Source organism: Artemia sp. Qi Xiang Cuo, chromosome 12 (genome assembly GCF_049724085.1).
Source record: "Artemia sp. Qi Xiang Cuo chromosome 12, ASM4972408v1, whole genome shotgun sequence".
NCBI classification, from domain to species: domain Eukaryota; kingdom Metazoa; phylum Arthropoda; class Branchiopoda; order Anostraca; family Artemiidae; genus Artemia; species Artemia sp. Qi Xiang Cuo.
In genome coordinates, this window is record NC_142805.1 from 41389812 (window position 1) to 41403020 (window position 13209).

At 34.7% G+C, this 13209-nt stretch overlaps 1 protein-coding gene across 6 annotated transcripts in view; it reads left to right on the forward strand.

Annotated features, from left to right (window-relative positions):
• The window catches only part of LOC148946124 (sodium-driven chloride bicarbonate exchanger-like), a 184890-nt gene that overhangs the window by 101823 nt on the left and 69858 nt on the right, over window positions 1-13209 (forward strand). For all 6 annotated transcript variants that reach the window (XM_089098139.1, XM_089098135.1, XM_089098140.1 and 3 more), the window contains exon 6: window positions 3244-3370. In XM_089098139.1, coding sequence (XP_088954265.1) covers window positions 3244-3370 — 127 coding nt within the window. The remainder of the gene's footprint in view (window positions 1-3243; window positions 3371-13209) is intronic.

A 13209-nucleotide genomic window follows, 5' to 3' on the forward strand; every position in this document is an offset into this window, starting at 1 on the left:
TCTCTGACTCCCAAAGTCCATCAGCACTTTGTGCAATGCAGAGGCGTGGGGGACTCCTGAATCTTTACTTCATTTTGCGTGAAAGTATTCGCTAAAGATATATTCAGGAAATTGCTGGAGGCAAGGAGTCTTTCCTCAATGAATTTTAGACCGCCGGCTCTTTTGATCTATGCTTAAAAAACCTCCAATGCTTCAAAATTTAAGGATTTCCCTGACTATTTTTTTTTTTTTTTTTTTTTTTTTTTTAAATTCCCTTTTATTATTTTATTATTCCCTGACTATGAAACTTCGAAGCATGATAGTGCCTGAACTGTATGGATATATATCTCAAATTCTCTGGACAAATTCTCCTTTGCTGTAGGTATTTGCGTAGAAAAGTTTTGAACGAATCACCCCTAAAAGTTTTTCCTAATGAAGCCCCTAAAAGTTTTTGGTCATTTCGCTGACAAGCTACCGGCGAACTGACCGATCTCATGGTATCAATTCTTGGCAAATAGATCAAAATTTTTTCGAATTCCGACTTTTGTCAACTACGCCATACTCGTAGTTAGCTATCAACCACTAGCTCATCATCCTGATGCCCCATACCTTGCCTCAAATGTTTGTCCTGTTTATTGGGTGCCTTTCTGTCCTTATGATTGGATTTTGTCGTTAGTAAACCGCATGATTGGAAGCTTAAGGTTGGCCCGTCACACCTCCAATCCCCCCTAGTACCGTCTTTTTAACAGAAAGGTAGGCATGTTGCGCCTTGTTTGAAATGGGATCATGCAATAAATTTCAATGTGTGTGATCAGTTGGCACAACTTAGTTCAATGACCTCTCCAGTTTTGTTTGATCCCTCCGGCCAATTTTGTCTCCGCAAATCATGCTTAATTTTTCAGATTTATAACCCTATTTTAGTTGCATATTTGCAAATCTTCTTCAAAATCCATACAACACTTATTTTCAAAGTTCATTTTGTTACTCAGAGCAGCTATTGTGGTTAGTGGGCCCAGAAAATTGTGTAGCAAATTTACATCTGCTACCTAAAATAAACACCTGGTACAACATTTTTTTTTCTACGATGGAGCTCATCATTACAAAACAGAGATGTGATTTTATAAAAAAAAAGAAGTTTTGATTCCATCACTTAGAGCAGCACCATCAGTTTGAAAAACTTTGTGCATGGAGCATTACGCTCAGCTTTTAGTATTATTTCACAACATCATACATGATCTGTTGCATTGGAAATGTTCACATTTAAATGCTTACCTTCATCTAATTGCCATTCTCATGGCTTACAGTATAAGTATTCGTATAGTTTTTAGGTTCTGGTTAACAGTTGATTGTTAAATAATGGTTATGTTTGGCGATGATAAACTTGCAGCTTTTCTATGTTAGAGCACTTACTGTTGGTTTCTCATGTTGATTTAAGCTTAAGAAACATTTTCTATTGTATCTGTTATAAAGTGCGACTTGTAAGTAAGAATCGTAAAGCACGATCAAAATACTCTTCAAACCAAATTTGTCTTACCGTCAAATTAATCGGATGTGAATGATGCGAGTAGGTGAGGTGTTCAAAGTTTGACAGCATCAGCTTAAATACACGGTGTGTTTATAGGAGTAAACACATTTATTCAGTGCCAGGAAATAGAGAATAAAGTCAGTTTTAAGCAAGAGATAATGGATTTTGAAATCGTTAAGGGATGCACCATTACTTTTCGTGAAGAAAAATTTCTTCTTCGGATATACAGTTTCAAAATTTTCGATGGCTGATAATTAGAGAGTTAAATTAATGTGAAGAAACAGAACCGAAGTGTTTCTCGTGGAACCCTTATCAAAGATGCTGACCAAAGATTGCTGCGACATTTCACCTGCCAATTCCTGCCAATTGGCCCTGGCAATTTCTATTTATAATTAAGGAATACCTTTCATTAGTGCTTTGTAATGCTTTTTAAATTCTATCTCGAGGCTCTTCTACTGTGCTTAAGAAAAATGTCTATTTAAGTAAACCTAGTTTCTAATAAGGACCTTAATATCTAATTAAAATACTTGAGGGTTTGTTACACTTGACCGATTTGACTTCTCGACTACCCTCTTGAGTATGTGAAGAGCAGGTCAAGAAACGCCAGCCTTTGATGATGAAAATTCTAATGCAGCTACATTGCCATATATATTTTTACTTAAAGGCTTAATGAAGGTGTAAGGAACTGTAAATAGAGACAGTCGTTTTCTGTCACATAGTTAGAATTTCTGCTCAAGAATTGCTTATAAATTCGCCCTGAAAATTTTCTGTTGGATCACTAGCGGCTCATCATCCTGCAATATGTGCCAAATGCTTGTATTTACGTGCACTGGGATTACTAGAGTCAATTACTGGCAAGTACCAAACTAGGTAATAATATATTAACAGCTTAAACAATAATTTAAGTTTATATATTAAAAGTTTTGATCTTGTGTTTCCTTACTCTAAACCATTTATAGTTTGAAACCATGCGCATTTTAGCTGCTTTTTTTAGTATCTTCTAAATTTGTGAGTGTGATCACTTTTTCAATGGTGACCTCAAAACCTCAACTTTTGCTGCAAAAGACGAATGATGCAGGTATTTTAGTTATAACACTCAGTGGGTGTCAATTTTAAAATCAAAAAGGAATGTGAAATATCGGCGTTGTGTTCCTGATGCCTGTGGCAACTGCGAACACTCCCATAAAGGGCCAGGAAACTGGGTAAAAACTACTAATGTAATGAGTAAAAATATGTAAGAATTTTAATTTTAAAGGAGATTTTCAAGGTCAAAAGGATGAATATCTTTCTCATTTTTTTTCAATGGAAACACCAAAAATAAGTATTTTCATAATCTGCAGTCGATCACGGAAGGAAAATTTTCCGCCTGAGCCTAAGAACTTCTTTGGTTCGATTTGCCCAGAACTTACCAGATATATACAGAAATGCGGCATTGAAAACCATTTTACTAGAGTAAGACCCAAAGTGCTTTTAGTGAGCCTTCAAGCATATATCTTTAACATTGGTACCATGTTGGGTTTATTCAGGCTGATGGCGTTATATCTGGAACCTGGGGATTGAGAACCAAAACTGGATATCAAATTTGTCAAAAAGTCGTCCAGCCAAAATGTAGTTACATATTTGTATATTTTTGATCAGTTGGGCAATTCGGTAGCCAAATTAGAATTTTGTTTGCACAGTCACTAGAAGTTGGCCCAGTTTGTCATCACTGTATTTTACTTTTTAATCTTGTATTTTAGGTCAGAGATATGCTTTTAAAGCGACATAGACATTTGTATCAGAAAAATAAAGAAAACTCTGCCGCCAAATTACCAATTATACGCTCCTTGGCTGATATTGGCCGAAGCTATTCAACCAAAAGCACAAGTGAGTTTTTTTCTTTTTCTTCTGTTTTTATATGTTCTGCTCCTTACTTACCTCTACTTTTTTTTTCTTGTGCTGTTTTATATGTGAAATGTACGACGTTGTTGTCTGAAGGGTTAGAGTACTTGCTTAAATTTTTGCGTGTTTTATGTTTGGATGCTGAATATATATATATATATATATATATATATATATATATATATATATATATATATATATATATATATATATATATATATATATATATATATATATATATATATATATATATATATATATATATATATATATATATATATATATATATATGTGAGTAAATGAGTGTTGCCAATTAATATTGTACATCAACTAAAAATCCACAAATCGCTCAAGCCTAATGAGCGCCTGCAGGGAGGCTATTACTGACACTGGATAGTAGTGAATACTTCCAGTGATTGCTATAGGATCACACGAATGTATTTTACTACATATAAATAACCATTTCCGTTCTATAGCCTTATGCTGCTGAATTCTTTCCCTTGACTTATTGAAATGTTTTTTAAGTCCAGCAATATTCCGTCTTGTTATGCGAATGCTTCTGTACAAACTGTACATAAGTACAAACTGTACTTCTGTACAAACTGTACAGAAGTACAAACTGTACTTCTGTACAAACTGTACAAACTGTTCTGTACAAACTGCTAACAGACATAAACGTGGTTTTCTAAAAGTAGTCAAGTGTAATAGTCGAGTGTAAATGCAATCTTTCCCATGATTAATCCTTTCTTGTGTATCTGTTATTAAATCAAATAAATCGCCTTATGAGCCGAAAAGATGACTAAAGATGGTTTCATTTAAACATTTAAACGTTTGCCTCTCAATTACTTGGACTATCTGTCTTGGCTTTTCTCTGTCTACAATTACCCAGCCCAGTCTTGATGCAACCTATGCAACCTATTGCGCAAAATACTTGATAACTTCAATTCAAAATCAACGGTTTTCTAAACGTGGTTTTCTAAAAGTAGTCAAGTGTAATAGTCGAGTGTAAATGCAATCTTTCCCATGATTAATCCTTTCTTGTGTATCTGTTATTAAATCAAATAAATCGCCTTATGAGCCGAAAAGATGATAGGTTTTATCTATATTTAAAAATATTATATTTGGTCTGTTTATGTTTCTATCATAAAGGATCTTTATTTTTTGGAAGAGGGCTAACAGTGATAGTTTTGCCCAGGAAGCTACACATTGCTGTCACTAGAATTCCTTCAAAACTTTGATTTTAAAAATATTATTTCTGTCCATAACGCTTAGTAATTGTTTTATGTGTTTCCAAATCTGTGTTTGATTAGTAGTCCCACAATGTCTTGTTTTCTCTTCAAAGAAAGGAAGTGATGCCAAAAGTTTGGAAAAAGATAGGGAAATCGATACTGTTTCCGTTTAGTGTCATCGAGCGTTGCTAATTGAAATTTGCTTGGAGAGTCTTTGGGTTCCAGAGATGATAATGAGCATCTGATTCTTTTTTCCCCATTATACATGTACTTAACATAATATGTTGAAGTAACTGTATAAAAGTGTTATTCACGCATTAGTTATAATTGACCTAGAGCAAAAGAAACGGGCAAAGACTATCAAATTCCTAAGTCAGATATAACATCTTGGAAGACGAGAAATATTACTTCTTTGAAACCATTTGCACGGATTTATTGGAAGTTGATTTCAAGACAAAAATAAAAAAGTTAACTTTTTTGACAGTAAGAGCAAAAATGGAGAACTATATCCTATGAGGATTCCACTATAAACAAATAAGTGGATGAGGATGTACCCTTACACGACTACACAGTCTAGTGGAAAACAGTCAGTGGTCAACACAATTCCTACCGTGACCGCCCGCAGAATGGGCAGTCCATGTTGCGATTATTAAATGTAAAAAAAAATAGTACAACAACAGATATGAAGATATTCCAGTTAATTACAAATAAATGAATAAAAAAAGAAACTAAGGCAAAAAATGATTATGTGTTACCAAGAAGGATTCACAAGAGATATACCACCAGCCTGGATAAAATATTGCGCGTTTTTATACCCATCCAGCTTCAACATTCTATTCTTTTTTCAGTTATCTTTTCTTTTTTACTAGGAAGAACAGTATCGTTGCTGCTGTTGAGATTTCAATTTTAATTATGAAATTAATACTGTCGTCTTGTAGGTGGTCAGTAATTCGACCTATATTTTGAGGTAGCATATTTAGCCTCTTTGGTCCTTCAATCCAATCTTCACCGATGCTATAATGTAATCGAAAGTGGCCTATATTAAAATTGTTTTCAATTTTAAAATGCTCTGTAGCTGGTTTTCGTTATTATTAAGCGTACATTTCACATACAGCTCCCTGTGTTATTCCTCTTATTAGTTTCCGCATATATATCATTTTTATTCAGATATATAACATATAAAGCATATTTATTAGTTTTTTCAACATTTCAATCCCACCTGTTATGTGGTATCAAGAAGAGGTCCTTGTAGAAGGTGCTTAACCCACCCCTAATTTTTATTCTTTGAAAATTTATTTCCAGTATTTTAATCATAAAAATTATTTTTGTGCACCTAGAGGGGGGTACCTAACTTTTAAAGTTGTTTAAATTTCAAAACAATCAACTTTAAAAAAAAGGAAAATAAGGAGTTAAAAAAGTAAGCATTACAAAGAATGATAATAAAACTGATTCAAAGAGGCTTCGTTTAACTGTTGTGTAACAAAGGAATGAAGCCTAGTGCCTTCCAAGGAATACACGACCATGAAAGCATCTCATTGTTCGCCAACTTACTGCTAAATTTCCAAATTAAGACGAGGAAAGCAAGTTTTAATGTTTTTCAAAGCTATCTGTACATACTTCTCTATGAATATGAGAAAAAAAGAATTTAAATCTAGTACGGGTTGGCTGTGATTTAGGTTTGTTCGAAGGAGCTTATTAGGATAGAAAACGAAGGATAGGAACGTTTTTTTTTTTAGAAAAAAAACGAATTTGAATCTAGTATGGATAGTCTATGATATAGGTTTGCTCGAAGGAGCTTATTAAGATACTTTAGTTTCTTTTGTAGTGAGTGCATCGAGAAAAAACATGCACTAAGTAGTCCTGGAGCAATAAGAAAAAGCAAAAGACATTTGTTTAGAAGTTACGGGACAGCAATCGAGATGATTGCTTGTTTTACTATGCCTGACAAATTTTCAAACAGTTCATACCCATCAAAAGCTACTAGCCTGAGAAAATTTACCTGATTTTCGAAAAGATTCAACCGTCAGAAATCACACCATCAGATTCAGCGTATCAGAGAACCCTACTGTAGAATTTTCATGAATTTTCTCTGTATTTCTTAGTAATATAAATATTCCTTGTCTATAGGGAAAGATCAAGAAAAAACTTACAATATCTGAAAAACTGTCTACGGATTAAAGGTGTTGTTGACTCTTGCTAAGAAACTTCCACACCGGTAAAATAAAAAATATATGGGGCGCAAACATAGCATTGTAGAGCCTTCTTAGGCAATTCTTATCAAACTGCCCTTTTATTTTGGCGATCATGCCATAGATCTTACTTCGTTTTTACTTGATAGCTTGAATAATAAGAGTTCGGGTATTTTTCATAGACGTACCAAAAGGTAGTCCCAGATAATTTAACATATCCGTGTTTACGATTGAGGATGACCCGACTAGAAGATACTCACTCCCTCCAGAATTTGAATTAAATACCATAAATTTGGTTTTAGAAGCCTCTAAGAAAAGACCTATATCTGACATACTAGAATTGACAATGTTAAGGGCAGTTTGATGTTAATCGAGATCTTTAGCTAGCAGAACCATATTATATGGCTAATATCAATGAACCGGTGGATCAGAAAGGGGTGGGGGGGAATATTTCTAGTAGCTGTTGGGATAGTGTTATTCAATAAAGCTGAACTAATAACCAAACCTTTTTAGACCCCTCTCTACTAGAATACGATCGGTAAGATTGGTACAAGAACGCACCTTATGAGAATTTTGATACCAATGCCACAAGCAAGAAGAAATGAAAGCGTTCACACCATACCGAGAGCAAGAAGAACCTGAGAATGAAGGACATAATCAAAGGCCTTGGAGATATCCAAGGCATGCACAAACAGACTTTTCTTAGCCAAATGATGCCGAACAATAATATAAAAGAAAGTAGCATGTGCATTTTGAACTCCAATGCCCTTTCTGAACCCAAATTGATTATCGCCGAAATTGCAACGCACATTAATAAGCGGGAAAAAGACTTTCAAGAAGTTTGATAATTACAGAACGAACAGTAATTGGCCTATACGAACTACAAACTGAAGGGTCTTTATTCTTTTTTCGAATGCAGGTTACAACACCTTCATAAAGGGCCTTGGGCATATCTTGCTGAGACACAATTGCCTGGAACTACAGGTTTGAAAGTTGGTCAAAAAGTTAAATCGTGTCATGCTTCAGATGCTCGGTTTTTAGTCTATCCAGACCGGTAGCTTTTCTCGCTTGCATCAATTGAATTTGTGAAGCTGCAGATGAAGGTGGAATATTTACAAAGTTCTTACTATGGTTAATATATAAAGAATAGCTCGAAAAAAAGACTCAAGAGGTGGCGGGTCAGCTAAAAAATTGACGAGAAATGAGCATGCCAATAAGAAATATTAATCTGTTCAGAATCGAGGGAGTACGAACGAGTAAGTTTAGAAACTGGTTTCCATAAAAGCTGATGATTATTTGGGATAGAACAAGATATATCATATACTTGTTGTTTTTTCTATTCTCTGACAACCTTACGGAATGCACTTTTCGTAGATTTCATAAGTTCAAGTGCTACTCCAGAATGAGGCCTACCGCAATCCAACCATATCTTATACCAGAAATGATGTCGGAGCTTCGCCTCTTTAAGCTGAGGAGAATCGGACCAACCTTTTTCTGAGTTTTTTTTTCTAACAGTGACTGAAGGTACTGCAAAAGACTCGGCAAGTTTTAGAAAGGTGTGAAAGTTTTAGAAAGGTATTTGTTGAAGGTTTAATTCTTGTTTCCGAAATCAGTAATGAAAATTCAAGATGACAATGATCACTGAGTAAAAAATCATCCGAAATACGTACTGGTCGACTCACAACTTGAAGTGAGTCGGTGACCATAAAGTCTAAAGTAGAAGTAGATCCAGAACTATGAATATAAGTGAAATCTTTAGCTTTAGGCACAAAAGACAAATTCAGTGGCAAAGAACTAATAAATATCTGCGAGAAGGGGGACGTACCTTTTAAAAGATCAGTATTGGAATTGCCAGAAATCTTCAATTTTTTACCAGAAGACCATATTCGGTGGGTAATCTTCGACAGCGATGCGTAAGCCCTGGCATACTTCTGGGACGAATACTCATCACGGTAATTCGTCGGCATATAGACACATATAAGCACCATATTACTAAAATCAACTGCAATAAAAAAAATCACTAGTTTTAAGATGCTTACATCTATACTTTTTATGCACTGCTACCAAAATTCCACCAGAGGGCCGACCTAAGGTAGATCTAGCCGGGTGAATACAGAACTCATGATCGGTCTAGAGTTCCAACCTCCTCGAGTTATCAGAATTTAAAAGATGCTCAATAATACTAACTATATCAAATGCACCAAAAACTAACTGTAGAATATCTAACTTTGCTCTTGCTCCATTAACATTCAGACAAAAACTTTAACCCACACAGAATCTTCGGTTATTAGTGCCTCACCTATATTGGCGTAACACTTTGACCCCCCCCCCCCCCTGATGCTCGTTTTATCAGCTCTCTGTACTGAAACTTGGAGTTCATATGACAACCATCGCAGGTTGCACACTTAATAATTAGCTCAGAACAAGGATTCTCGCGACTATTACTATGTTCACCGGCACATTTATTACACTTCAATTGATTAGTGCAGTTGCGAGCTATATGGTGGAAACCTTGGCTCTTGAAGCATTGTTTCGGTCTATCTAAGGGCTTAGAAACTCGATAAAGACAATATTCAATCTTAATACCGTACTTAAGTGCTGCTTCCAACTCCTTGTCAAAGGAAGCTTACCTGCACAACCGATGACTGACCAAAACGCCTCGCGCTAACAGCACTTTCGATTGTGATCACAAAATTCGGTACATCGAAATCTCTGTCAATGTTTATACTCCCCAGAAACTCCTTCTTGACTAGTCTTGAACGAATATTGAGATCCTCGGAAATCGCGGCTATGCGACTAGAAGCTGAAATTTCATCCTTCATGTGAATAACCAAGCGACTTCTGCCACGTTCGATGTGTTGCACCTTGTCGATTTGGCCTAACCTCTCAAGCAACTCACGCTGCTTTGAGGAATTTTTAGACTGTAGGCTAGCTGGTATGTTAGATAATACAATCGGGTAGCTTACCGGCTTTGACTGCGCCGGAGCGGGCCAAACAGTTGACATTGTATCACTTGCACTAAGCATAGACTCTATTTTTTTTTGTCAACTAAATGGGTTAGCATGTTAACACAGTCATTCAATCTCGAAGCTATGATAGTATTGGACTCGTCTGGGAGCGTCGGAACATCTGAAGGATCAGAAACCGTGGAAGGGTGTGTTTGAAGTTTCTTAGCTGCTCTTTCTGCTAAAATGTCAAAAATATCACCCATAAATGCAGTCGCCGTTATCGTGCCCCTGCGCTTCTCACGATTGTCTGTCTTAAGCACATCTTTACAAATGTCAATGTTAAGAACTTCATTACTAAAAAAAAAGCTTTCACCGCTAATTTACGATCAATCTTGCTCTGAATATGCCTTTGAAAAATTTCAATACAGGTGACTCGTAATCTGACTTATCCATTGCAGCAAATCTACACGTATCCGAAAACGTAGGCAAGAAATTTTACGGAGAGGGGGATTTTAGTGAGGAAGAAATTATCCGGAGGGGATTTTACAGAGGGGTGGATATATTTTACGCGGAAGGAATGTTCCACGAAGGAGTTTGCCGTGCGGGGAGGGATTTTTTCATGGAGGGTGCGCCAGACTTACCAGCATTATTTGAAAAATGGTATTTTTAACTGAGTTTTGTTCAGCCAAAAGTTCAACTGAACTTTCAGTTGAAAGTTTTTTCAACTGAAAGTAAGGAGCAACATTAAAACCCAGGGGTTGTCCCCAGGGTCTTTACTAGCCAAAATGTTTGGGGGGGGGCAAGAGATTATACCAACTGGCTGGTCATTTTTACCGACTGTTTTTGTAAAAAATTAACGTAATGTCCGTTTCGAATACAATACGTAAAATCACTGCACGAGTCGATAAAACCGTTGCATTTACCAACCGAGTTTCAGTTTTCGTTACATATCATGTCACTATTTTAATGCTGTTTTTTTTTTAAACAAATGGAAAATTGTGGTACCATCTGTAAAGTCACGGCAGGAGTCGGTAAAACTGCTTACTGACCAAGTTCGGAATTTCTGTAGATGACATGTCAGTATTTTCGTTGTTATTGAACCGAACAAAGAATTTTTAACGGCGTCGGAAAAACCGTCTACACGTTTATTTCGCTTTTGAAAATTAAACTGAACTAGCCATCACAAACGTTTAAAATAGAGTTTCAATATACACACCATATGTTTATTCTGTTTTTGGAAATTAAACAAATGCTTGCCGTCACAAACGCTTTGAATAATAATTTCATGATAAGAACCTTTTCTTGGGTTTTATAGTCGCAGCGTCAGATGCAATTTAGTAAAGAAGGAACTATAGTAAGCGAAAATTTATTTAAAAGTTTGGAAAAAAAAACTGTGAAATAAGGAAGAATTGCTACTCCTAGCTGATTCAGAAATGGTAACTGTTATTTCGGCTAATTTTCACAAAAACAAAGTGAAGCCAAATTTATTAGAGCCAAATAGCCAAACAACGAAAAAAAAATTTAGGGGAATTTCGAAAATTAGCCTGAAAATCCTCGAAAATGGTGTTAGGCCAAAATGAAAACTGCACCGTTTATATCACCATTGCTGAACATCTTTTATAGGTGAATTACAGTCTCCCATCTTGAGTAACACTTAAAATCACTTTCAAATGCGAAGCAATTACGTGTCTTCTTTCTTTTTTTACTAAAGCAAAAATGTCATACTTGTCTAACTGTGTGTATAGCTAGCTAACACAAATTCTTACTTGTCTGACAGCTACTATGTAAATTATTCAATAAAAAGGAAACTATTAACGAATCACCTGTTGAGTTTAATTTTAGCTTCAATATTGACAAGAAGAGTATTCTAAACCTTTGGAAACAGACCAAGGATTTCATAAATTGTTTGCCCTTCAATCGTCTTTTCAAAACACATTCAAAATATCCACGGAGAAAAAACTAGTCCGATACTGTTATAACAACAACAAAATAATGCTTTTGTTAGGTTTGTGTGGGAAAGGAGATAATAAATTAGGTTGCGCAGAAACGAAACATGTGCATTTTTTAAATCTCCGCAATTTTAAAAGATTCAAATGACAATTGTTTTGTTTATTCTTTAAACTTATTTGATCAGACTTTTTCGTAATCTTTTCTTTTTAACTCCGGATAATTTAAAAATGAAAAAAAATCACAATCGAATTAGTATATATATTTTTTTTTACCAGACATATAAAAACGGGAGGGGTATGTAAATCAAACCTTGATATATGTATCTAGGCTAACAAAATAGCATATCTAAACCCCAAAATTTAGGGTAAAAATGTTATTAAAAAAATGTTGCACAGAACCACTGCTGAATATTTTTATGGAATGTTCAGATTCTGCCTAAAAGTTTGGAAAGAAGTATTTGGACTTCTTTCCAAATAGCGACGAAGACCACACTGCCTTTCCATCATAAACAATAAGTAGAAACAATGGGGAAATTTTTTTATACAAGACAGTGGAACGCAACTTTTAAATGAATATTTAAAAGCAAAGCAAACGAAGAGAGAAAAAAAACAACATAAAAGAAACTTACATTGAAATTCGATCATTAAAACTGAAAAAAAGTTTTATTTTTATTTTTAAAACAGGCCTAATATCATTACTTCAAGGAAGTTCAACCAGGGCTGTTCTAAAAATAAAAAAATAAAAACCTATGTTCAGTTTTAATGATCGTATTTTCATGTAAGTTTCTTTTATATTGTTTTTTTTTCTCTTCGTTTGTTTTGTTGAGGATGGCCCTTGGATATAGGGTCGCAATATTCATTTAAAATTCGCATACCACTGTCTTGTATAAAAAAAAAAATCCCCGTTGTTTCTACTTATTGTTTGTTTCTACTTATGACTTCTTTCCAACATTTTATATATTAGGCAGTAAAACTAAAACATCTTCATAGTTAACCTTACAGTTAACCTAAGGTATTCTTATAGTTAACCAATAATAAAACTGCGTTAATTAAAAAACGAACAGAAAGTAAATTTATTTTCCAAAACAAGAGTTTTTCAAAGAAAAGTAATGAGCCATATTCAACATTAAGAGTTAAAATAAAGTCGCATTATCACTCAAACGTAAAACTAACAGACTATGATTTACTCATTACTATGAAAGAGTAAATTAAACCCCAAAACAAACAGAAATCCCCATGAAGGAATAACTGAAACTCAAACGAACGGAAATTGTAATTAAGTCTCAATTATTCATTCCTAGTAAGTAAGTAAGTTTATTTTTAACCCGCAACATAAAATAAATGCGAAGTAAAAAAAAGAAAAAACAAAATAATATTATCAACAAGGAAATAATAAGGAAAACATAACATAAATAACTTAACAATATCCATAGAATCACTAATCAGGAACAAAATAAGTTAGGGTGTCACTGGCACATATTTTCCTTGAACAATTGGTTATCGGGTCCT